Below are 27,081 nucleotides of genomic sequence, written 5' to 3'. Positions count from 1 at the left end.
ATTCACATCTTGTCAGGTTTATCGTGAATATGACCCACCAGCTGGGAAAAACACAGTGCCTGCCAGCCCCTCTAGTGACAAGCACAATTGGAAGCTGTGGGAATATTGTGTAACTTCAGTATGTCCCTGTTGGAGACATGAACTGGATAACTGTGTCAACAATAATGGCTGTTAGCTGACTGAGAGACTTGCGTTCTCAGAGCCAGATTACTTGTAATGAACGTGATTTAATCTTCTGTGCTTAATGTCTGCTCTCTGTAGGATGGACCAAGTTTGCACGGCTAACAAGAGCGCTCACCAACAACCGCAACACGCTGCAGCAGCTGGCGCCCATCAGCAAACCTGAAGTCAGCCATAAACAGTCCAGACTGGCAGAGGTGAGTGCGCACACACACCAGTACCCCTACTACACAGCTACAAAACCAGGATGCTCAAGTCCATGTAAAGACACTCACTGTGTAACATAACCTGACCTCACAGCATTCTGACACAAGCTAACAAAGCATGATGCAGAACTTTAGCCAATATACTAGAAATCCAACATTAGCCTACAATTTCTGTATAAAATAAGCTAAGAAATCTGCAATCCAACAGTAGCTTATAAGGTATGAAGCATAAAATAAGCTGAGGATGTAGAAACACAACCTTATCGTACAAGGTAGGTAAAAATAAACAACACAAAATAAAGGTATTAGCAAACCAACAAAAGCTAACAAGGTATGTGTATTAGTTAAGCTGACAACAACATCAGATAAAAAAGAAGGCACCAATCACATGCAGGTTCGAAGCTAACATGCCCTGCCGTTGTCTGACAGCTCATTATCTGAAATCCTACTAGTCCGTATAATTTCCCAATGGACGGACGGCCCGTTATCCCAACACAAAAAGCTATTATTCCAAAAGCCCAATAGGTTAGAAAAATGAATGAAATAAAGCAAAGCCTCATTGCTCATTCTCCCTGTAGGACTAGTTGTTTGCTCAGTGAGTTCAGTCCCTGTCCATGGTGCTGAATCAGCTGGGACTAGTTCCATACCCAAACATGCCGCGAAGTCTCTCTCTCTTTTACATGCACACACAGACTTGTTCTTCATCATCTGACAGCAGCCATTAGGATATCTTTGTAATAATAGTAATGGGCTTTCTACTAACTAATATCAAGCTTATATTAGCTCCTACTAACTGTATTAGCTTGTTAGCAGGTCTTAAATAATTTCTACCTTCAGTTTAAGTACATTTTAGCTCTATTTCTCCAATAAGTTTCCAAAACATTCTCTACTGTCAAGGAAGCCTCTGTACACTTAACAGACCACAGATGTTTTTAATTATTCTGGCTGATTGTACCAGGACAGGTTGTAAATGGGCGGAGCTGAGCTATAGTGGGAATTTATGACGTCATACATTGTAAGCACCATCAAGTCAGATTGACAAGTCATCAAGTCCTGCCTCCAAAACAGGTTCTTCACTGTTACCAGGGTAGTGGACCGGTCAATTAAACAAACTTGACAACATTTCCATATTCCCTAGAAGAGGTCACCTGTATGGGTGCACAAAGACTGTAAGGGTCTATAAGTGTATTTTTACATGAATGACTACCTAGGGCCCTGTGTCCACCTCGCGTTTTTTTTGTTGCCTTTTATCAGTTGTTTTCAATAGGTAGAGAGCATTCACAGCAGAAAGCAGCAGCCTGGATGAAAAGCAAAGCGCTCTGACGTTTTTGTGCGGCTGCTCCGAGCGCTCAAGTCGAAAATCTTTCAACTTTTCAGAAAGGCACTGTTGACGTCACGGGCTCTCTTTTCAAAATGTATGGTATTCCCTGTATTAAGGCCTCCTATACGGATCGTATCTTGTACTCGCATCCTCTTTGCTCCGTGTCTGCTGGGGTTAAAAAACGACCTCAAATGTAAAACATACAGTAAGAAGTAACGGAGCTGTGTCGGTCATACAGTGGCCCATTGTCAACAGACTTTTGTCACAGAGTCAGGAGGGACGTGTCGCTTTTCTTCTCGGCACACAAACGCTTGCTGCAAACACTCCCCGGGCGTACAGCCACCGCTTTTCTGCCCGGAAATAACGCTAGGTGGGCACGGGGCCTAATTCAGCTGATGGTTAAATTAAACAGGAAGAGGAAACAGAAAGTAACTACATTGGAAGTTTGTACCTCTTTGCACACATTTCTTATATGCCAACATAGCAGCTCTCTGCTCTTTACATTATTTCTGCACAAATAAACCCTCCTATAAAACATTAAGTACCACATTCAATCCATTTGACTAATGCTGAAGTAAAGCAACCACATATCAGACAAATGTATTAATAGATTTACAAAAGCATGGGAGCATATTGTACTTTGTCACTCACAGCCGACCACGCCCTTAATATGTCCGCCCTCCCTGACTTACTCTACAATCTCATGCTAACTTCCCTGCAGCTGTTTTACTCAACCAGTGGTGCGGGAAAGGGTGTCATTAATATTTCATGTTGGGTGGGGAGAAAAAGAAGGGTGCTGTGTGGGCACTCCCAATGATTGTGACTGCTGCTCGAAGTTTAGCTAAATTGACTTCGTAGTGTGGGGAGAAGACGGCTCAATGTCGTCTTTCACCATCACTCACCTACCTGTTTTATTCATGAGGGTCTGAGTGAGGTGTATCATCTTTAATCAGAATTTGTTTGAGTTTCAAGCTTCACGAGGTGCAAAGCTTTGTGGGTTTTTAGCAAAAGTGTTACTTTCAGGGTGGTTTAAAGGTGATGAGGGAAGGGGGAGGACAGAGGATTGAATGGAAGAGGAGCAGATATGAAATGAGCGATGAAATGAGAGAGGGTAAAGGGCAAAGAGAGGTAGCTGAATAAGAGGAAAGGGAAGTAATGAATTAAGTTGGGAAGAAGAGGGAACCAAGAATTTAAAAGGGAGGAGGGAAGAGAAGGATAGAAGGAAAGGATTAATCCAGTTTACAACATAGCTGGATTTTGGGAAATAGTACTTTTTAGGAGGTGTGCTCGTACTTACAGTCAAAAACTGTTGCTCCAATGAACATTTACTACAAGCCTTATTAAGTATGAACAATTAAAAGCCTAGTAGTTCAAGTATTTTTATACTACTAATACTTTATTTATATACCGAAAAAAGAATTATGACCGTGTCCATTATTGAATTGATAGGAATAACGAGCCACACTCTCAGAGGAAACAATAATAACAGACAACATGCTTCCTTTAAAATATTAGAATGTAACAGCTTACACTGCTTTTAACACATTTTCTCAAAACCATATTTCATTCAATTCAAAGGGATGTTATTCACATGAAAGTAACTATAACAATGTTGCCAAAGGATCAAAATCCAATTTGTCCAAATATCCGGACAGTACACAACAAACAGTAATATGAACATTAACACAACATTCTCATTGATTTTATATGAATTATACAGTATCCTCGTTCGGTCATTCACTGTCCCTCAGGTTGTGGCATGTGGATATATATTGGGCAGCAAGATATGCCCCGTCTCCTCCTCCCAGGAGTGCTTTCATTTTTGAGAGGTCATTCAGCTCTTTGAAATCTGAGATTACAGAGTTGAACTTGTCCAAATAAATGTTCTTGTTATACATATACAAATCTTGTAAACACATAAACAAACACACAAACGGCCGTTTTTTCTGAACCGTCAAACGGAGAGTTTTATTCTGAAAATAAACCGGATGTTTTAATGTTGTATCGGTGTCTGAATTCCCATCCCGTTTGTTCTTTTCTGTGCTAAATTGATGCGTTGTGTCTGTTGAAAAAGTCTTGTTGAATATCAACTGATACACTGTAGACATGCAACTACATATCTACTGATAATGCACCTTTATAGAGAACAAACCATATGACGTATTTTTGTAGGCCAACCCGGAAGTAGCATCGCCATGGGGTCTAACGAGAATTCGCCTATGGGATTTTTGCATTGGATTTTGGATCATTGCAGAAAATAAGCTCTGTGGCAAACGCACGTTTCTGAGACATCTCCGACTAGTGAGAGAGTTCCCGGCCTCTGTGTCCGGCGAGATGACGTTTAATGTCCCCGACAACCACTGTAGTCACATTTAGCCACTTGTTAGCAACCGCCTTTTTAAAGACGCGTAAAAACTTCAAAATTCACAAGTGGGGGTATAACCTAACGTAGTTTATGTGGTCTAACAAAACGGCAACATCTCTTAATCTTGTGTTAACCACAGACCTTATTTCAGACGTCTAGCCACAAACCCATTCAAAATCCCCAATGACTTTTAGACGTTAGACCCCATGGCGCTCAAATGCTAACTTACTTCCGGGTTTTAGGACTCATTCCTGTGGCGCTGTATAGTCTAGTAATATTTAGTTGAATGTATGTTACTTGTCTGTTGAAAAGTGTTACCCAAATAAGTCTTTAAACCCTTAGACCGCCTTGTCTTTCTACAATTTTAACAACCCCACACAAATAAGTCAGTTTGATTTTTGAGAAGTCAGTTGCTTGTTTTTGCTGGCAAAGTATTTTTTTCACATGGGTCAAATATTTGAAAGAATGTATAACACTTCTTATTTGGAGTGAGGAAGTAGCAAGCTGTTGAGTAAGCTATGATCCAACATAGTGACTAACAGAAACTAAAGTTCTTGTCTTACTTTGGCTCTCTGTTAGTGAGTATGTTGTGCAGACAAAATGCTGGGGGGGAAAGATTGAGAAGACAGAAGTAGCCAGAAGAGAAAGATATCTGGTAGGAAATAAGAGAGAGGAGCTAAGGAGAGTAATGTTGGCAGGGGAGGAAGGAAGAGGGAAAACACATAATCAGTCACAAGCTAATACACCCTCTTTGCCATTTTCCCAGCCTGAGTTGCATAATGTTCTGAGCACGCTCACTAGAGTTTGCAGGTGATACATCTGCTCTGCAGTCTGAATGGGACAGCTGGCTTCTTCTGTCGAGTGTCAAATAAGCAGGGATGTTTTATTTTTCTCCCCATGATGCCCCTGGGCTGCTAATTGGCAGTAGCATTTTAAAGAGGCAGTGCTGCTGTTGACCTCGGTCTGTTTGAGTGGCAGCTTTGATGATAAGGTTCAGATCGGATGAAGGCTGGTGTGAATAAAGCCCGCTGTTGATCCTCTGTGCGACTTAACATCTCACTCCGTCCGACTGTGTGGACAAATTAGGCTAACAAAGGCCATCGGAGCGGTGCTAGCGCAGCTAATGTTGGCCAAACTTGGAAAACCAAACTACATTGTTTACCAGCTGACAATTTTGGATAAATTGTTCTAAATTTGTATAGGGGTTATAGCAGCCTCATGCAGCAGTTTATGTGAACCATGTACTGTAGCACCTTAATTGATTTCAGTAGGAGTCAGAGGAATTTAATCATATTCATAATTATCAATAAGAGCAGTAGCTCAATATTAAAGTGATGAACACTTCAGCAGAAGTGGCAATAACATTTAAATATTATCATATATATTATCATCATTATTATTTTTATTATAACTACCAAAAGCAGTCATAAAAGCTGTCATTTGAGCAGTTATCTTAAATATATTATGGAGTATTTTTTCTATTGAACAGCAGGAAGCGTTGTGATTAGTACTATTTATGTGAAACTATAATCATTTATTATATATTTTGCTCTGAAGACAGTATAACAGCTCATCTCCGTAGCGGCTGGATACGAACAGAACAATGTGCCGTTTAGTGTGAAACGAGTTGAACGGTGAATGTGTGATCTCTGCTGATGAAATCAAACCGCTGTGTGTTAATGTAGTCTGAGCTCTGCAGAGGAGGCCGAGCTCGGCAGGGGACATCATCATCACGCTGCAATAAAATTATGGCTGCTTTTTTGTCTCTTTTTTGGCAAAATCTCATTCTCCCTCTCATCTGAATGTTTTTTTTCTCCTTTCTGTCCTCAACATTCCTTTTACTTTTCAGATACCAAATGTATTCATTATGCTGTTTTGTCACAGTGAGCTTCAGGGAGCAGCAAAAATGTGAGAACAGATCAAAATTGCAGAAAAGAACATTGACTTGATTTACTCTCCTTGCTTTTTGTCCATCTCTCTCAAGACAGGGGGTAAATATGACTACTGTAGAATAAAACGTTTTTGCTATTTGTTTTCCTCCTTAAACTTCGTCATCGGTTGAATTACTTTGTTTTCATCCCTTTTGTCTTTTAATCCTAGGAGACACAAATCTGCTGTTCGTTTAGTCGAAAAGATTTTAAGAATAAATGTGAAAAAAACTTTCTCTGACTCTGTAAGAAAACCTTGCTGGTTCATTAGAAATATCATAAAGCAGACTGACAAAACCTGCCTCATCATCCAACTACAACTCATATTTGAATGTATCAATGGATCTCCCTGTTATCTTGCTCTTCATTTAAAATATGGAAGTAACTGCCTTTCTTTTTCTACTTTTTTCTGTTTTACTTTAATGTGTGTGTGCCCTGGGAGGAATTTTTCTGAGGGAAAGTTTCCTGAAAATGCAGAGATTATATTGAAAAAAAGAGAACAGTTTTAGAATGTAACATATTTTTTAAAAATCCATCTTTGAGCTTAACGCTCTTTTCCTTTGGAGGTTTGCAGGGGGGCTGGACTTGGACTCAGCGGTCATTGGGCAGGTCACCTGTCACGCAGAGCTGAAACAAAGAGAGGGAAAAAAACTGACAGGCTCACATTCACACCTAGAGGCAATTTCACTCCACGCTGAAAAGTCCCTACAAGCTAGCAGGTCTTTAACAGCTTCAGTGCGCTGGGGATCAGCTCCTGCTGTCAATGGGCAAGAACCATACTCAGTCAGACTCCTTGTTGCCATTCACACTCACACCTATAGGGAATTCAGAGCATTCAAAACATGCATTCCAAAACTGTGAATGAACCTTCATAAAAAAGTGAATCTTAATGATTTAAATTTCAAGAAACAGTTCAATGTAGAAAGGATCATTTATATTATGATGTTTCTATGTTTTTATTTAAAAGGTATTTTGCATGTGCTAAACACTCGATAAAACAAGTTAAACAAGTATTTATTTATTTGTAAATCATTGAGGTTGAAATACGACATGTTCTTAAAGAAAGTAATTTAAACAGGGTTTCAGAAGAAGAATGAAATACATAAAAAGACAGATGATGCTAAACACGAGGAAGTAAACGAGATTCAAAAGTTGGCAGGATGAAGTGCAGTAATGGGCTTTTAAAGAATTCATCTTAATGACGGTTCTGACTTGGCAGCTTAAGGCAGGCAGGCCTGTGGTCAGTCTAAAAATCAACATGATACTCAGTTTTACAGTGAATCTGCAAATGAAGCAGCTACAGTTATTGATCACTTTGTTAAATTGCATTCTTTTCTAATACTGATTCTTTTAATGACCTTTTTTTTTTGAGTAAATGTATTTGGTTTAAGGGAACCTAAAGGAAAGATCTGTTGACTTAACGCTTGGTGCTCTGTCTCATCACCAGGTCTTACAGCTGAACTCAGACATCCTGCCACAGTACAAGCAGGAGGCCCCCAAGACTCCTCCCCACATTATCCTTCACTACTGCACCTTCAAGACCACCTGGGACTGGGTGATCCTCATCCTCACCTTCTACACGGCCATCATGGTGCCCTACAACGTCTCCTTCAAGACCAAACAGAACAACATCGTGTGGCTGGTGCTGGACAGTGTGGTGGACGTCATCTTCCTGGTGGACATCGTCCTCAACTTCCACACCACCTTCGTGGGGCCAGGCGGAGAGGTCATCTCCGACCCCAAGCTCATCCGCATGAACTACCTGAAGACCTGGTTTGTCATCGACCTGCTGTCCTGCCTGCCCTATGACATCATCAATGCCTTCGAGAACGTGGATGAGGTACGGTTGGGTTTTTAGTATTTTCTATTTTAGTTGTGAGTGTATTTAAGTTGTAAGGGAGGTAATGCAAGGGACTATTGGGTCTATTGACTACCCAGTAAACCCAATGTGGAAAAGCTATAGCTACAACAGTCTGTTTTTGAATATATTAAGACTGTTGCAATGTTGTATTACTCATACTGTGATAACAATGAAAATGTGATTCATGCAGCCCTACCCAACTGTAAACATACTGTGAATTAATTTAAAGGAAAATCTGGCTTCTTTGGTTTTTCGCCCACACAGTCTGTAAATAACTATTTATATAGGCTATGAATGAACAGTCAGTTGTTTGGTTGGCAGTAGGAGTTCATTGAAGGTTTACAAGGGGGCTGTATGTTTGCAAATGACCATGGAACCGCTAAAATCCTTTTATTTAGCTTTCTTGCATCCTAAAATGTAACGGGTTGTACTAGTTTCTGTTACCACCTCTGAGTTTTCTGTTCCAACAAATGGCATATCTGCCATGAGAGTAGTAAACACAGCTGTTTGAAGTTGAGCTGTTGAGTAAAACTAGGATAGTTGTAGTGAGATGTTGGGCTTTACAGTCCTATACTCTGTTACATACTGACAAATAACATGTGTTTCTTCACCCACTGTTTTACTGGCAAGCTTGATTGGTACTAAGCTTGGGTAAGGGGTGGAATCCAACATTGTTGGAAATGGGATCGAGCCATTTACAACAGATGATTTGACAGATGATAGACATCCTCAGACCCCTTCCTACAACTGACAGGACAAACAGACAACTGTGTCTTTAAACCACCAGTCTAAAAAACACGGCAACAGCTCTTTAAATAAGCATCTATAGAGAAATAATTAAACAGATAGTTTCTAATTGAATCTAAGGCAGATTATAGGTCACAACTCTACAGAATTAACTGTGTTATATCCAGATTGCCTGGATTACAGTGAGTAGTCTCAGGAGGTGATGATTCATCATGTCATTATGTTAACTGCTTCCTGCAGTTTGCTGATTGTCCAGCTTCCAGCTGCTGGCCTCAGCTGAGTCTCAGTGGACGTCTGTGACCCCATTTAGCCCTGGTGTTAACATGTGACAGCTTATCTGGACCAAGAAAAAGTCAGGTGGACAAGGTGGAAATGCATGCAGAATGAATTTAGATTGGCAAGACGTCATCTGGTCTGACTCGCATTTTGATCACATAAACGTTAAAGAATTCTGTAGAGTGTGGCCACATTTTTCAAAGCCCCTTTAAGGTGTTTTCAACTGGCTTTTGAAATAGACTAAAAATAGTTGTGGTGCTTCTTAATGACTTACAAAAACAAATGGGACCATTAGCATCAAGATTGTCTGTATCTATATTATCATTTTTAATGGTTATAACTGCTGGCATAGGGTAGGTGTTAGATGACTATACTGGAAAAAAAAAACCTTTTTGACATTTGCTAGGATGCGCTAGGATAATAATTTGTTGTCAGTAAACACTTCCTATGCATGAAGTGGAAAACATTAGCAAAGCGATACAATGTATTGCTCTGATAGGTGGTGCCAAAATCACTAAAACCCTCACAGGAGCTGTAAGGGGCAACAAACATGTGATTTTGAATGTCCTCTTTGTTAATGAAAAACAGGTAACAGGAATTCAGACAACAAGAATGCTATCTAATTTCATCTAATACCGATTGAACTTTGAAGGTCTTTAATCAGATGCTAGTATCCATATAAGATATACAGATTACGGGCCCTTTTAATATAATGTGTTGATAAGGGCCTTTAGTGCATTTAAAAGAAGAAAGAAGCCTGTCTCTGTGTGTTATGGAATACAAAACATCTGGGATGGAGATTTAATACGTGGTTGGGTGACAAGAGAAAGGAGAAAAGATAATGGTGGTAGGATGGAAATCTATTTTGATCCGCAGAAAAAGGAGAGAAGTCCTGGTAGATGAATTAGAGAAGTGCCTTTTGAGTTAGAGATATGTAGAAGATTGGGGTGTTCCTATGGGAGTTGCAGGGATGCTGTGTCAAGTGGCAAACTGATACCGTTTTTTTGCGAAACCTCTTGTGTTTCTTTGGAATTGGCTTGGAACGACGGTTGTTTAGTCATTTGCTTTGGTTGGGCTTGAAACATCTGGATGACTAATGGACAGATGGTCATAAAATTCTGTTAAGCCATTAATGGTCAATGGCGTTTGAGTTTGTTTGGGCCTCAGGCAAAACATTTTACAGGGGGCCTCTCCAACCAGCGTACATCGCCATTACGATTTAAATAATGTGACACCAACCAAAAAAAATGATTTTGTTTTTATTAGTATTATTTTAAAAGAACAACCACCATGATGTAAGGAAAGCGGAATTTATGTTCAAGTGTCTCTCCCACATTTTAAGGACTGGCAACATTTAGTCATTTACTATTCTATTTGTGTGTGCGGTCAGATGGGGCCCCCATAGGGAGGTTTCCAACTGTCATTGCAAACTCTGCACATTTTGAGACATTGCTGTGGTTTTCATGTTTTTAGCCCTCGGGGGGGCCCCCTACTGTCCTGGGACCCAAGCAGTCACCTGCTTTGCCTGTTGACAAGCCGCGCCTCTGTTCATGCTGTTCAGACGTTGCATTCAGATGATTTTGGTAATATATTTTGTTTCGATTAGGGACAACTGTGGGAGAAATATCTTAAACTATGATTAAAATGCCTCCGAACATTAGATGGACTGCTATAAAATGTGATACAGAAAGTAAGTTTTCCTCAAGAGTAATGAAATACCTTAAGCAATTGTCAAAAAAGAAGCTGCTAGAAGCTGCTGCTTGGTCCAACTTAATTCCGTTTAATACTTTGGTTTATGTCAAAAGACCAGCTAAACTATTGGCATTCCCATTGGCTTCATCCATACAGTACTACACATTGTTGCTAATCCTATTCTTCCATTATATGGGACGCATAGTTAAACTTAATCTACTAAACAACAATAGATCATCACATTTAACTGGTATTTTAAGCCTGGCCCAGACTCGCTCCACGCATTACTGAGCGAAAGTTCTGACTCACAAAGCTGGTAATGCGACTGTTTGTCTCGTTGGGCTGTGCGACACAACAGCAGGTTCTATTTTTAGTAAATAAGCTCGTAAAGCTTCTTGATTAATTATTGATGGTGTACTGCTTTTTATTCAGGCTGAGATAATGAAAGGTAGCTTGCTTGTGAAGTGCTGAGAAATAGAAATCGCTAACATTCCGTCAGTCTTCCCGTCCAAGCCCTGTTAGTGTCGATTTCATTGAAATTCACATGATTATTCCTGGTCCTCTTTCTATTCTACTGTCTCTCTACACCTTGACCCCATGACAAAAGCCAATGTTGAGGAATGTGTCGTGGTCTAGGAGAGTAAAATACTAAGGGCTTTTCTGCCGTTTGTATTCTGAACTAGATTTTTAACTGTGGAGGAGAAATCCAATACCACTGCTTTTTCTAAAAAGCCCTGAAAGAGCACATTGATTGAGAGAGGTTTGGTTGTCTTTAAGCAGTTTAAGAAAAGGTATATAGTTACCCCCTCTGGGGTTTCAGTTTTTTTAGATCATGACCCTGCTGTTTGAATTCTAGGAGAGGTCTGCGAGGGATCAAGCTGCCTCTCAGTGATTTTCACGCCCATTTACACCAGTCAGATATCGAGGAGTTATATCAATATGGCCTGAAGTCCATTAAAGGTGCTTCTCCACTTGATTTCCTGCTGAATTAATTAGTCCTCAGCCTGAGTGGAAGGACCGGTCTGTTGAGTCCAAAATAAGGGGGGAAAAAAGAACAAATGCTGTCTGGTCATGTTGTACTCATGCTTTCTCTGTTTTTCATGTTTGAGTATTTAATCTTTTCATGTGTGGGTGAATAAAGCAGACGTGTGTGCATGCTTATGAACACATGGTGTGGGTAAGTGCCTGTGCACCGGCAGGCTTCATTGTGTTCTTGTTTGTGTGTGTGTGTGTGCGTGTGTACCTGTCTGACTGCCAAGTGGGGGCGTAATCACATGAGTTTTTGAGTGCCAGTAATAATAATACCAATATTTAAGCTGCCAGCAGCTCAAGTTTCAACATCTATTAATTTTCCATGCCAAAAATTAATTTCAGTCCTCCACCAGAATGGTAATTCTGTTCTGAACAACACAATGCACATAAAATGAATAAACTATATATTCATGTTTTTATATCCGACATGAGTGAAACATAGTTTGCACTTTCAGGAAACTTACAAAATGACCAATGGAATACCAGTGTTACAGTTATATTTATGCACAACTAATTAAAAATTGTCTTTACTGATTAGTGTTGTAGTCACGACCAAACGAACCCAGACTAGAGTGCTCCGAGACCAAGACAAGACCAAGGGGCTTTTTCCTTCTAATCACTGTAATGATGTGGAAAAATAGCCTCTTTCAGTGGTGGTCTGAGACCAATCTTAAGATCAAGATCGATTCCGAGTAGTGTCTGTCTGTCTGTCTGTATCTATAAAAGTTACTGTTTACAATAAATCTGTCAAAGGAAGACATGGGACACAGCTGACCTGTTATGTAGGCGAGGTAGTGCTTTGTTTTAAAAAAAAAATCTGGTACAGAGACCCTGCATGTTCTTCTTAGCGTGTGGTTGCGTGCCAGCCACACTTTGTGCACTCAGATGAGCCGCTTCAGTGTGTCTTAATAATTTATGCCAAGTGATACATGCAGTTTGGATTTCAAGATTTGGAAGTGTAGGCCAAAGTGGTTGAATAAATTCAGCAGTTAATAAAAGTATCAGTGCTACACATAGACTGTATTGATTATTTAAACTTGCAATCTATTACCAGCCACATTGTCTCTGGCACAATGAGGTCTCCTGCTCATTGACAAACAGATTTATGTACAGGTACTTTCACTTTGACTGTGGCTTAGCCTTATGCAGGGAACAAACATAGACCAGTAATGTAAAAGTATAAATCTCTTCTTCTTTCTGGGCCCTTAAGCAATTAGGCTAAGAAGATTTTAGTGTTGCCCCTGCGCTTAATAAAGCTAAAAGTGATAGCCTTACATTCATATGGAATGGCGGCCCACCACCTCAACATGATCTTCCACTTCCCCAAGAGGAATGCACAAATTACTTTTATACATGGAATCATATGTTGCTTGTTTTATTTCAGTAGAACTTGAGAAATTCCCTGCAGAAGGTTGGTACAGTTGACGAGTCGGACTATGCATCTCTCGGCGTCAGATTACACACATGCAAACTCACCCGTGTTAACAGAATTCACACCCTCAACTGCTTCCTAACTCTCACTCATTTATCCTTTGTAACAAAATCTTGTTCAGATATTTTGAATTTGGTAAAAGATTGCGTTTAAAACATTTAGCGTTTGTCTTTGTCAGACGTGACTCTTGCAGAATGAACAGTGATATCCTCTGAAAGCACCATCACCTCTTCATATTATTTACTTAATATTCCGTCCCCTCATGTTTACAGCATGTTAGCAAAGCCAGACATGCCGCTGCTTTGTCTTGTCAAGTATCTAAAATATGTCAGGGAAAACCAGCAGTGAGAGGTTACAGATGTTTTGGTCTCAGATATACTGCAGAAGTTTCCGTTGTTACCTGCAGTGGAATAAACTCTTATCATGGATAAACAAAAGTACTGTTGCCTAGATTTGTGTTCAGATATCTTTTTTCATAACTTTATTTTTTACCATTGCTCTGGTGTAATATTAAGTATTGTAAATAATAGTCTAGAACAGTAACCACCAGCCAGTGAAAGAGTTTAAGACCCTCCTGGGACACAGTACTTAGTTTAAGTTACAGAAATCTTTATTGAGGGAATAAAGAAATGTTTAGAGAATGTGGCTCAGATCAGACAGAAGTGTTTAACATATTTCTTTAACATAACTTTATTGAGCCTGCATGTCTCAGTTTATCCTCACTGTTTAAACCTCCTCCTCTTCATGTTTTTGTGTTTTCTCCTGCTGCTGGTACTGTTTACCCCTCACTGAATGGTACATTGTAATGAGTCTTATTCTTGGTTCAGGTGTTCTCGTTGCCCAGCCACTCTCTGCTGGCCACTGATGGATTCGATACGACCCCGCTGGGTGGAGTTTTCCGTCCCTGTCTTTTAAACAGCGACAGGCTGAAGGGAAATCAATGGCACATACATTCCCAGCAACTAAACAGGACTGAGACAGTGTCTCTCTTCCCCTCTTTTCTAAATTGACTTCTCTGCTTTCCCGTATTAGCAGAGCAGAAGAATAGATGGGTGCTGACTGAGGACAGTGTGTGGGCAGCTTTAGGTGCCGTGTGAAAGAAAATAGCAAAGATTATTATAGACTTATTGCAGACTGAATTCCCCCGGTTCCCGTCTGTGATGGCTGAAGCAGGCAGGAAGTATTTTTAGTCGTGTTTTAATGCAGGTAGGAAGAGTCTGCCAAGCTGGTGATATGAAGGCGCTGCCAAGTCCCGGACCTTGATGTACATACATATTCAGGGGCTGTGAGGACTTACAAGTCATTACCAAGTCCTAACTTTAATATCTTAACTTTCTATCTCAGGGAAATATAGTATACAGCTATTATTTTATTTTTATACCATCATTCGTTTGAGCGATCGTGACATTTTACCCAGCAGTGTCATCCCTTAGACCTGGGGATGTGGTGGCTTTGCAAGTTTCACAATTCAAGGCTTGTTGCCATCAATTATTTGTCAAAATAATCCTCAAGCGTATGATGCCAATACATTTATTTTACTGCCCCCGAATGAGCCAGAGCCTCACCTCATCTCGAAATTGTAAATATCGAGATTCTGGGCCATGCTGCCTCAGACGGAGTACTGTACCAGCAATAGTCAATGAGAGCAAGCAGACTGGGAAGCAGGCAGCTCACAATCATGGCAGCCGACATAAACACAACTGTGCCTGAGCCAAGTGGAATATTGAATAAGAAGACCAGCTTGTGGAATAATGGAAACAACATGCATGCCTTTTTATAATGTCCAAATACCACAATAGGGCTGAACAATCTTTACCATCCTCCATATTTGTTTTTCCTCTGAATTCACAATTATTCCCGCAAGTGTCTGTGCAATAGGTATATCATTGTGAAATGATTACTTCAAACAGGAGGAGTGTTGTCTCGCAGTCCGGCTGAATCGTTTAATGCGTGCGTTCAATCAACCTTTCATTAGTATGACGCCAATTCATAACAAATGTTATCTTGAGACATTTTACAAAAAGCAGGTAATATGTGTCTGTGGTCTCCCATTTAAAAATACAATCTGTTACAATTTGAAAATTGTGCAGCCAGCATCAGCAGCATCTTAAATTAATATCCAGAAAGACAAATTAAAAACTTTTATTTTTTCCCAGTTGGTTAATCTAAAACAACTCAAGACCAATCATAACATTGACTCAAGGACTCTGAAGGGTAGTTTGGATTTTTTTTAAATGGGTTTACACTGGGTTCTAATAGTGTGAATAACTCAGAAGATGTCAGCTCATCGTCTGTTTGGAAGGACAGCTCGAGTACCGACACAGTAGCTAAACTTTGTACTACCTATAACAGGGCTGTAATTCAAACTTTAGACACCTAAAAAATGTCCTACAAATAAATAAAACATACAGTTACATTGTATGCTAAATATTTTTACACAAGTTATTTTAGCCAAGAACAAAAAAAAAAGAACAAACTCTACACGTTATACAAAGTAAGATGTAAGATTTTTCTCTGTTACTTTCTGTTGGATGTTCGTTTTTTATATCTCTGGAGCAGGAACACCTACACTGAGTCACATACAGGTCAGCTGGCACATCAGCACAACAACTGATGTACCGTAGTTCAGCTTTGGCTGTAAAACCGCAAACAATGATGTAACATTCTCCCGTGGAGTTGTGTTGATGTTGCTTGAGGTTACAGCAGAGGTGGTGTGAGGAGATGGAGCGTGTGTGTGTTGTGGTGGGGCGCATGTGTTTGTGTCAGTCAGGGAGGGACCCCCATGGGTCCCGGAGCCACCTGCTGTCACAGAGCATCCTGGCAGGCCGTGGGGAGCTCGCAGTGTGTGTCTGCAGGCGCCACCGCGACTCAGAAAGGTCTAATCCAGGATGACCTTTCTGTGTGGCGGGTGTGTTGCCACCGCTGCGGCCGGCCAAACTGACAGAGCTGTGAGGAAGCTGTGCATAATGCAGCTTTGGGCGTGGTAATAACACTCCTTTTATGTTATCGTGTTAACACAGAGAGAGGGCAGGTATGGAGGAAAGAAGAAGAAGAAAGATGGAGTTGAATGTGTCTGCTGGTTGAGTTTAATTGTCCAGATGAGATGCAGGGATGAAAGACGGCAGAGTGATGGGAGGTAGTAATGCCAACCAAAATAACTCCCCTTGCTACCAGTCGGACTTGTGACAAATCAGTAGATTGCTAGGCTAGGTAGCTAGTTCAAACCTCTAATCAACAAGGCTTTTTCAGCATCGGTCTAGATTCGACGAACTGCCGGATTTTGCACTTCTGCATCGGCTTCATTTTTCAAGACGAGAGTTTGCCGATGGGTTGTTCAAACCTGAATCAGGGCGAATGGTATTCCGTCTAAACCAGAGTGGAACCAGACGAATTTCCCAGAGCAAATAAAAAAAGACTGTAAAGAAGATGTACTTCTGTTTTATACCTTATCATTTCTTGTAACTTGTCACTGTTTGCAGAGTATTCAACATAGTTCAAAAATTGTATGTTATACTTTAAATTTCAAAATCTCCATCCCTAATTACTTGTTACTTTGTCCGTCCACACCTGCTCATTATTCTCATGATTATTCTGCTGCCACAGACAGTTTCTTTTTAAAGAACAATCATCTCTCTCATCATCATCTCATCAGTTTGGATACCAAAATAACTGTATCTCTGTCTTTATTTTCTTCTCCATAAACCTCGCTGTACATTCTCTTTGGATGAAGCTCTTCTGCTTCTTGAGACACGTCATATGGTTCGTCAAAAATAGCATGGCAATTCAATTGTTTCAATGTGCGTTTAATGTACTCCATCAAAGCTTGTTGTTTGCACATCATTTAGTTTTATATCCTTTGTTTTCATCACACTGCCTAAGTGGAAGATGGATAGTTTGGGTTACTGATGAATGCTGCGTTCAGGTGATTTAGCGTCGGATAATGTTACAGAAATACACAGAGCCTCGGGGGTTGAGTGGCCCTTTTATGTATTGTTATACCTTTTTGCTGACAATGTGTGAACGCAGTATAGAACAATAGAAAATAGACCATTTCTCACAGCAGATATTTAGTTTCCTCGAAGCAGGTGTAATCAATAACATTTACATGGCTTTATTTCTGTTAAGGTGTGCATATTTCAGGGCCAGGGTATAATGCCTTCTGGCCTGCTGTCATTGGCTTACGGGGATATTCAAATTGACCAAAGACTTTGTTAATTCTTTTTACACCTTTTCTTTTGAATCATGTTTGACATGAAAAGGTTTTAATAAAGTTAGGGTTGGGGTAAGACATGACATAATATGATATGTTACAATACAACAAGATATGATATGATACGATGGGGGGGGGTGCAGATGTTACGATAATATATTTGGTACTTGGCCAACGATACATTATCATTCAATACAGAGATTTGTGCCTGATTTGTAAGAATAAAGATATTCTGCAAAAGCATTAAGATTATTGTATCACACAAATTAGGACGATATATGCCAATATCAATATTTTGTCTCACCCATAATTAAAGGGCATATAAATGGATTAAAGCATGAAATTATAGAATCCAGGAAAATGTGCAGGAGTGGTAAAATAGTCCGGATTAGCCTGAGAGAACCAATAGAAAACCAATGGAAAAGAAAACTCTGGAGATTTGAACTACCTTGGAAACATTGTTCTTGGTACCCTGAGTTTTACATTAGAGTCTCTTGCTGTCTGTTTATGATTTAGTTTAACTCTCTTTATCTAATTATCCTCACAGATTATATTTTGTATCTCATTGATTTACCAAAATGGTTTTTTTTTGTTACCATTATATTTAACTTATTCAGTTTATTCATGTGTTCAAAATATATAAAGGATTAAAAAAAAGGTTATTTTTTTTGGTGCTTTTGCTGCTTAGTGATGGTCTTGCTTTTGGCTGCTGTTGCTGCTGAGTGACAATGTGACTGAATTGAGGCATAACACTCTCTTGCTTAAAGCGGAGACATTTGAAATGATTTAATGCTCGCCGGATTGAGTGCTGAAAACACGTTAAGCTCCCAGTGCTGTCAGCAACATGCAACAGTGCCTTCTGCGCTTTGAAAATAATGAGAGGAAAAGCCGGCGCTGAGAAAGGAGCTTCCCGATGGACGTGTAATCTCTGTCTGTACGCCGTTTCACTTCGCCGGGCTCTGTTTGGATAAACAGGTGCTTATGAGCCATGATTTTTACATGCGTTGTGCGCTCTTGACTCATGCTCTTTTCATCTGTGTTACCCTGGCCGGTGGCGGCTTAATTTAGAGGCATCTACATATGAGCTGGGAGCTGTCCGAGTCCCAGGGGGAGGCCTTTGAAGCTGCGGCTGAGAGAGGTGGAGAGGTGGAGAGGTGGAGAGGGCTGGCTGGGTGTGTGACATCGGAAAAAACCCTGCATCAGGAGTCTGAGACAAGGCCAAGGTGCAATAAAGATCTGCTTAGGCAAGACTTGAGTTAGGACCAAGTAAAGATCAAAGAAAATGAGTCTTATTAGACAGCGAGACCAAATTACCAACAAAACATAGTTAATTTATGTCATAACCAGGGGCTTTCTTAAGGATGAGCCCAGAAACACATAAACCGCACTCTACATATTTCTTAGACTTTTACACATCTAAAAACTGGGTCCAAAACTTGTACTGTGCATGGTGGGAAGCAGCTCAACCTGTGACACAATCTTCCCTTCTGACATAAAGCCAGGCGCGCACCAAAAGATTTTTAATATCTTAACAGAATTTGAAAATGTTTAAGATCTCACACATGGTAAGAAATAATCATAGATCTTACAGTTTTGTTCCTATAGATAAGCACACAGCACTGTAAAGCTGTACGTACACCGTACCATCTCAGTCCGATTTAGATATGATTTTTGAGTCGTACAACTGATTTAGACACCAGGCAAAATTTCTGCCAGTTTACATCGAGGCACAACAGCTGATCACAGCTCGACAAGCTGCTAGCCACCGGTCAGATGGTTTTCTAGGATGGTTTGATATTTTGGTCGTCAGACTGCACACACCTGCATTGGGAGAGCAGAGCCATGAATCAATTCCCCGACTGTGAATTTTTTCCTAATTGTGCCCGCACAAACTGACAGACGGTGTCCAAACTCACCATGGCAACAGCAGGCATGCCAAACTGTATCTGGCTTCCCCTTCCTATAATGGAAGAAACATCAACAGGAAATAACTGCAGACCTCAAGCTGACAGGGCAAATTTATTATGTGGTATGTAGTAAACTTGTGTTTGTCGGTGATGCAGACTGTGTGTGTGAGAGAGAGTGAGCGTTTTTGCCGATGTGTGTATTTTCAGCCATGCATCTGAGAAACTGAAATACAGAGATCTGATTTCAACCTTCAGCCCGGGAGAGTTTTCTATTTACAATGATGGACGTTTGTCTCGCTTGAATTCGTACAGAGTGAGCTCTCAGGTCGGGCCCAACAATCAAGGTCGAACAGTGTGAGAACATTTAACGTGAGTTTTGGTCGTGCGTCATAAATGATTCAGTTGGACAGTTTGTGCTCAAATTCCAACAGGACTTTTATACAATTGTTCAGTGTATACCGGTTTAACAGATTACGTTCAAAAGTGGTATCAGACAACACACTGAGAAAGGTTCAGAGGGACGGGACGGAAACGTTTTTTCTTTCTTCTAATAAATTGGTGATGCCTTGAAAGAGTGTGCAGGATTTTCTTTGATTCAAAGTGATGAGTTTAATGTCCTACGCACCTTCTTCATGAGATAGTGGGATGTGGGAACACCTCCTTTAAAACAAGATTTCACTAGCCGAAAAGTTCAAGATGTAACTCCAGAATTGAGAATCTAAGTCTTTCTATCAGGACAGACGAGGACTGCCAGCCTTTTTCAAACTGCAGGGTGAAACCTTTGTCCCGATGTTTTGCAGAAAATAAACTCTAAGGTCGGTTACTGAGGAGCTGGTTCTTGAAGATGGAGACTGAAAATGAATGTCAGCATGGAGGTGAAGGCTGAGAGTGAGGAGCTTGAAGGAAGCTGCAGAGAGCACCACGCCTCGGCCTCAGCAGTCTCCTGCCTCATTACATAACACCAGAGCCTACACCATTAGATAACCCTGCAGGTTTTATTCAACAACTTTTCTCTCTGTGCTCCTAAATGAGAAAAGTATTACTTTTTAAATGTGTGTAAATATTGAGCTTCAGACTTTAACGTGTTAAACCTCTTCTGCTCCGAACACTCTGCTTTGTTAATTGTGTTCAAACGTATGGTTCAGAGCGTGCCGACGCCTCAGGGTGCTGCTGCTGCTCCTGTGGTTCTAAACAATCTGTTTTGTTTATTTTTAGTCCCTCTCTCAGCCAACTGTGTTTGAGGAAGTTTGTGGTATATAACAGTGTTATAAGATACTTATTCAGGGGATCATCTCAGCTGGAGCAGGAGGCTGTGGCTCAGTTGGTAAAGTCGGTCGTACGTCAACGGGGTCGGTGTGACATGTGGTGAAAAAGCACTTTGAGTAGTCAGCCTACTGTCAACATTTTGTTGTATTAATGGTAAATGGACTCTAGTCTTCTGAGACAGCATTTCCTGCATGGCGACTGCTGCTGCTGATGAGCCTCCAGAGCACCCTGCTGTGACAGATGGGTGACGTCACCCAGGCTTCGTCCATTAATATTTACCTTCTATAGTTCAGATTGCGTGTGGCAGTAATGGTCATTAAATCATATTTGTCTTCATGACTGTTCGTTTCTAGCTGATATTGGGTTTCTGAGAAGGATTCTTCAAATATGTTGAATAAAGATTTGTTTACAAGATGCACTGAATTAGACATTTTACTGTAGGAAATAAACTAGTCCGTGTGCTCAGGGGACAAACTGTTCATAATTCTTGTTTCTTACAGCATCGGAAAACATTTTTACTAATAAAATGTTAAGTAGATACATAGTTTGAGTCCATGATAGCCTGATGAAGTATTTTTAGAGCTACCATCATGATTTACAATATTGCTGGAGATTATTGCCAAAAAAACACTGAACCACCTTTGCCAATTGCTTCTTTTTAGATATTTTTTCTTCTCAAATTAACAGTAGATGCAATTTTACTGGTTCTTAAATATGAAGTTATTCGAGCAGTAAATTAAACAAAAAATTGAGAAAAGAACACAGAGTTGAGAAAATGGAGTGAAAACAGCTGACACTATTTTCTGGTTCAAGTAACAAAATAAGAACTATCATTGTCCTCATTAATACTGCAGACCTTTCACATGTATTAATACAAACTAACACTGTGCTGGTAAGCTCTGTTTAAACTTTTTCAGGATGAATTACAGATCATAACATGATGTACAGCAGGAATATTCATTATGATGTAAAGATGCAACCCCGGAAATTGCAAAGTTTTACTAGTGTATGTCACATAAAAAGGGTGACAGAGTTCAATTTTATACTGTAACAAGCGGCTACAGGACGTACACATGTGATGTTATTAGATCATTTGTTTAAAAATAGTTATCTTTTGCAGAGTGGGATTTTGAACAGCACTTTAAAGAAAGTGCACCATCATTACGTCTCTACATTCATATTGATTCCATAAGTGTGTCCGAGTCTGTGAATTCACCTTGCGTAGCGGCGTCATTGGAAGTACAATGTGTAGAGAAACTGCAGGAGCTCCACATACACACACACACACACACACACACACACACAGTCAGATTATGCACACACACAGACAGTGTTCTCCCCCTGATGCCCCTGTACTGTAACGCCTCTGTTCCAACCTTCAATGGCAGGACAGCGCTGGGATTACTTTATCCCCCCCCTTTACGACCGCACGTCATTCATAGTGAAGTGGAGATGTCACAGGGACATAAATATCGAGCATTGAACAGGCAGTCTTGAATAAGGCTAGGAGCATATTGAGCCAATAAACTAAAGTCTTGTGTGTGTGTGTGTGTGTGTGTGTTTGTGTGTGTGTGTCTGTGTGTGTGCTTGTGTATAAGATAGTGAGTTTTATTCTACATACTTTCCTTGCAGCTATGTCTTAGCTGTTAAATGGCCTCATAACACATCAAGGCTGAAAGAGAAAGGTCCAACATGTCCAGTAAATCAGCTGAGTCGAGCACTGGTTCTATTTGTTGACTTTATCCTATTCAGACGCACTGACCTGTCACATAAGGCAAAGACACAACATGTTGTCGATGCTCCAGGCCTTGCTGCACACTGTCCTCTGTACTAACACTAAACCTGGATATTGACTTTTTGAACAACTCCAACCACACATTAACTTTATTCTTTTTCTCTCTCCTTCACTTCCCCTTAAACCTCCTTCCTACATTTCTCATTCTTCCATCTCCTATATCCTTGTCTCCTCTCTCCATGCTTCACCTTTTCTCATTTATCTCGTTCTCTGTTTCTTTTTACGACCCCCCCCCCCCCCCCCCCCCTCCTCTCCACTGCTATCAATTCTATAAACAAATCTCTCTCCATTCTACACTCCCTCCCTCCCTTCCTCCCCCTCAGGGCATCAGCAGCCTGTTCAGCTCTCTGAAGGTGGTCCGCCTGCTGCGTTTGGGCCGTGTGGCCCGGAAACTGGACCACTACCTGGAGTATGGAGCAGCTGTTTTGGTGCTGCTGGTGTGCGTGTTCGGACTGGTGGCTCACTGGCTTGCCTGCATCTGGTAAACAGTTTTTCTTTGTAAACAGTCATTAAAAGACTGTCGATTTCCTCGTAGTTTGGTGACATTAAAAATCTCCTGCTGGCTGCTGTGATTTGACTTGTTTTTCAAACTGTTCCTAATTAGTTCTGTATGCTAAATATTGTCCTCCCCATCTGTACATTACAAATCATCTGCTGCTGTTTTGTCTAATTGCAAGCGCTGTTTTTTTTCTCTTCTTCTGTCTAACAACATTTATTTATGGCTGATAACAAATGCTTTCTGCTCCCACAAAGGAAAGCCGAACCCATTGTAATCATTCTTTTATTAACAAGCAAGACACCAATGATTGTTCTCCTGCTTTAAGACTGAGTCTGAGGTCAAATTAGCAGTTTAACTTGACATAAACGTCCAAACAGAACAGCTGATTTCATCCCCCAAAGCTGCGTTAAGTTTTCATATTAAGATGAATGTGAAAAATAAATGACTGTAATAACAGAATATGAGCCTTGACAGACCTAAGTGAGTCTTATTTATGCTCCACAGTCTGCTCTTACATAAATGATTAATGGTTTTAATAACCAGATTTAAGGATCACTAAGTAGCTTGTCTCATATTCATAAAGCAAATGAAGAGACTTTAAGTTTATATTAGACATACTGTGCATAAATAATGGAAGGATCAAGACATTTTTGGTGTTTGAGGGGGAGTTTTGTCCTCTAGTTACAAGGACGTGCATCAGTTCTCTGCTTTAATGCACTTTTTTTAAAGACAGGCAACCTCGCCTCCTCTTATTTATCTATTACTAATTTGTTTTGCCAATTACATTTGAATGGGAAACTAAATTGCTGCCTGTGGCGTTGGTTACATATTACACTGACTGCTGGGAGGTTTTGACTTGTTTTGAAACATATTATTTAATTCTGGCTGTTTAGGCTGTTTCTAGTGAATGTTAATCATTTTGTCTTACACCTTTCCCCGCGGCATCAATTTAAGGCAACATAAATAACTGTACAAAAACAGTAAATCTTAAAGCTCTTGGTATTGTTTGCTTTTGTTGGTCGTAAAAGGCATCGGTATTAATTCCAGTCTGTTTCATATTTAGCTCAAATTCCTCACAGGAGCTTTAAACTCCCATCATTCCTACTTAACAGACTCATTCTTCTGACATTGTCCTCATTAGGTACAGTATAGGAGACTATGAGGTCATCGATGAAGCAACCAACACCATAAAGATGGACAGTTGGCTCTACCAGCTAGCTATCAACATCGGATCACCTTACCGCTACAACGCCAGTGGATCGGGCCAATGGGAGGGCGGCCCTGGGAAAGACTCTCTGTACATCACCTCTTTGTATTTCACCATGACCAGCCTGACGACCATCGGCTTTGGAAACATAGCCCCCTCTACGGACGGGGAGAAGATCTTCTCTGTGGCCATGATGATGGTGGGATGTGAGTATGAGATATGTGTTGCAGCTGTGGCTTGCTGGAGGCCCGGCTGTATCAGATGTTTTGGTTTGTTGCATTTCAGAGCGTGAAAAAGTACACTAGGTCAGTTTGATTCAGGAGATAACACTGTACTGCTGTGCAATGTTGTATACGGAGAGGAAATCAACTGAGGCTGCTACCTTTAGGGAATTCTGGTGGTGGAGTTTTTGATAATGTGTTGATGTTAGTTTGAAGCAAATTTTTGTGCTGTGTAAAAGTTTCACTACTTGCTGGTAACCAATGTAGCTTACAGTTAAAATGTTGATTTGTGTTTCAGTGATTGATTCATTAGACAATTTCCACTAAATGAGGTTCTAGTAATCCTTATCCACAGCAGGAGCAAAAGGGTTCATTTCAGCTGCTGTCTGTTTGAGGTCCCCCTTCCCACTTTCCTCCGATTGGCCAGCTACTTTTGCAGTCGAAGGGTCATTTTGAGACATTTTTTGGCTGGGCGTGTCCTATAGCATTGCTCCATCTCTTGCGGAGTCTTGCAGAGTTCTTGTGACATCTCATTTATAGCAGAAGGAAACTACGTCCTGGGATTATGTCAACAAATGTGTATCTTGTGTAAAAAAAAAAAAAAAAAAAAAAAAAAAACGTTGCTGAGGTTTAGTATGGACATCCAACATTGTAACATTATATGTATTTAAATATGGATCAGAATAATTGAACTCCTTTAAAGTTACCACCAATGACACCTCACATTTTTTTCTTTTTTACATTATCCGTTTTACTATACGGAAATGTTGGGGCAGATTTAATGGAGCTTGTTAGCTGGAGCGTTGTTGTTAATTCAGTTGTACGGCACACAGAGGCTGCACACAGATCTGCACAGCAGGAGACTCCACACTGACGATGAAAGAAGCCGAAAACTGAGCAGAATAATAAAAGAGAGCATGTGACAGACATGATTAATAGCAAACTGAGCTGCCTGTGGTTAATCTGAGAAATCATCGTAACAAACGAGGGAGCCATAAGATGTGAGTGGGTAACAGTGAGGCGGGAAAATAGCTTTTGTATCCCAGCTTCTTTTTGTAACAGATATGGTTTAACTCTACAACAAATTTCAGTGTCTCGAGTAGAAAAAATCCCTAACTTCAGTATATTGTAGACAAAAGATAAGTTTATTTAACAGGATTCATCTTTCAATTTGTTGCAAAGCTTCACAAATTAAATTTGTGCGACAAGACTGGAGTTCTTATCCATTCCATGCAGTGAAATTGAACCATTATCACTCCTTAACTATTGTCAAGCATTTGAGCTGAATCTTACAACACATTTACTTTATGACTTATTACATAGACACATAGTAGTTTTTATGAGGTCTTTGATTTAGTGTGTCCCCCCCCATGTTTGTATTTGGACTGCAGTTCACATCAGATCCTTAGATTAGTATTTTTGTTAATGATGGACTTTTATCAACCTGCCCTTACTGTAAACATTTTAAACAGCACCTTCATGTTGCATCAACAAGGTCGATAAATGTTGAAGGTTCATAGTTTGCAGCTACATGCAAATTGAAGATTTTCTAGCCACAGATGAGTCCCTCCAGATTTTCTGAGGGGTTGGGAGTAAAATCGAATAGCATGTGATTTTCTCTTCATCATGGTTTCTCCAAAGAAACTAAACATACAGAGATCAGCCCTAACCTCATGACCAACTACCTAATACTGTTTGTGCCCCTCTCATCAGTCCACTTAAATACTATCAGTTATTCTTGGGTTGTTATTGTTGAAACTGTCTGGATCTTAAGCAGCTTCCAGTGGAAATATCAGGAGATTCATACTTTCTGCTCTTAACAGCATATTTGCTGTTTTATATCTTGTAGTCATGGTTTTACACTCTTTCGTAGTGGAACACTTGCAGTCTGATTTGGGAGATTTGTTTTTCCAAAAGTGGCAAATTTACAACAAAAGTGTTTCTCTCTGCTGGCCTGATGGCGCTTGTGTCTATATCCTGCAGGAACACTTGCTTTCAGTGCATCAATTATTAAAGTTTATGTAGAGTCTGCAAAACTCAAAGTACATATTCTTACTTTGAGTACTTCTTTTTTTTCTACCAAGTGGCTCCCTTGAGGTTTTGACGGAGGAAAACAAACAGAAAAGTTGTTTTGAGGATTGGTTCAAAGTTAAGGAGACATGCAACTGCATTCATTTCATTAAAAAAATAAGATGTTGGTATGTCATCCCGACTGGACGGATATGCTGTTAGGTCTCTGTGGTAACCCTTCCTTTTACAAATCAGTACCAGCTAACTTACTGAGTAACTATAGATGTTTTACTAACCTACATGCGACAAGTTTGTGGTGAGTGATCAATAACAGGTAAGGAAAGTACTGATGTAATTCTTCATAGTTTCTGAGGTAAATGAATCATTAACAGATACGGTCAGGGACAATAACCATAATAATCAAAGTAATCTATTAGAGTGTTATCTTAAATTCTTAACAGGACAAAATAAAATGTGTGGGGCATTTCTATGAAATTGTTTCCTAGTGTCCTGGAATGCACACAATGATATCTGAGTTATTATCATCTGAAACCAGTCAGAACTACCTGGTACTTAACTGAAGTTATTGGTAATACTGGAGGTTTTTCTTTGTAATTCAGCTGTAGTTTCCCTGTATTTCCAGTGATAGTACACCATAATGACCATGCAATTACTGGATTAATACCTGGTAATTTGGGGACCCTAAAAGGAAGGGGTACCAAAATATATATTAATGTGAATATCTTATTACTTAATTGTGTGCTAATGTGTAAGGTATATGCATTTTTTGTTCCCAAATGACTGATTAGCATTCCAGATGTACCTGCACCTGCAATCTCGTACCTGTCTTTTTTTTTTCCTCTTGTTTTCTTCCGCAGTTGTTCGACCTGTTTGTACGTTGTGTTTTGTCCTGAAAGCTTCCTGCC

General features: G+C 40.1%; 1 protein-coding gene across 1 annotated transcript in view; it reads left to right on the top strand.

The window, feature by feature from the left end:
* Positions 1–27,081, top strand: part of kcnh5b (potassium voltage-gated channel, subfamily H (eag-related), member 5b) — a 131,447-nt gene that overhangs the window by 21,525 nt on the left and 82,841 nt on the right. The window contains exons 5-8 of the mRNA XM_061063571.1: positions 262–377; positions 7,448–7,840; positions 22,542–22,699; positions 23,859–24,130. Of these exons, the coding sequence (XP_060919554.1) occupies positions 262–377; positions 7,448–7,840; positions 22,542–22,699; positions 23,859–24,130 (939 nt within the window). The remainder of the gene's footprint in view (positions 1–261; positions 378–7,447; positions 7,841–22,541; positions 22,700–23,858; positions 24,131–27,081) is intronic.

Source organism: Labrus mixtus, chromosome 18 (genome assembly GCF_963584025.1).
Source record: "Labrus mixtus chromosome 18, fLabMix1.1, whole genome shotgun sequence".
Lineage (NCBI taxonomy): Eukaryota > Metazoa > Chordata > Actinopteri > Labriformes > Labridae > Labrus > Labrus mixtus.
Note: the sequence above shows the minus strand (reverse complement) of the source record. Positions and strands in the feature narration are given on the sequence as shown.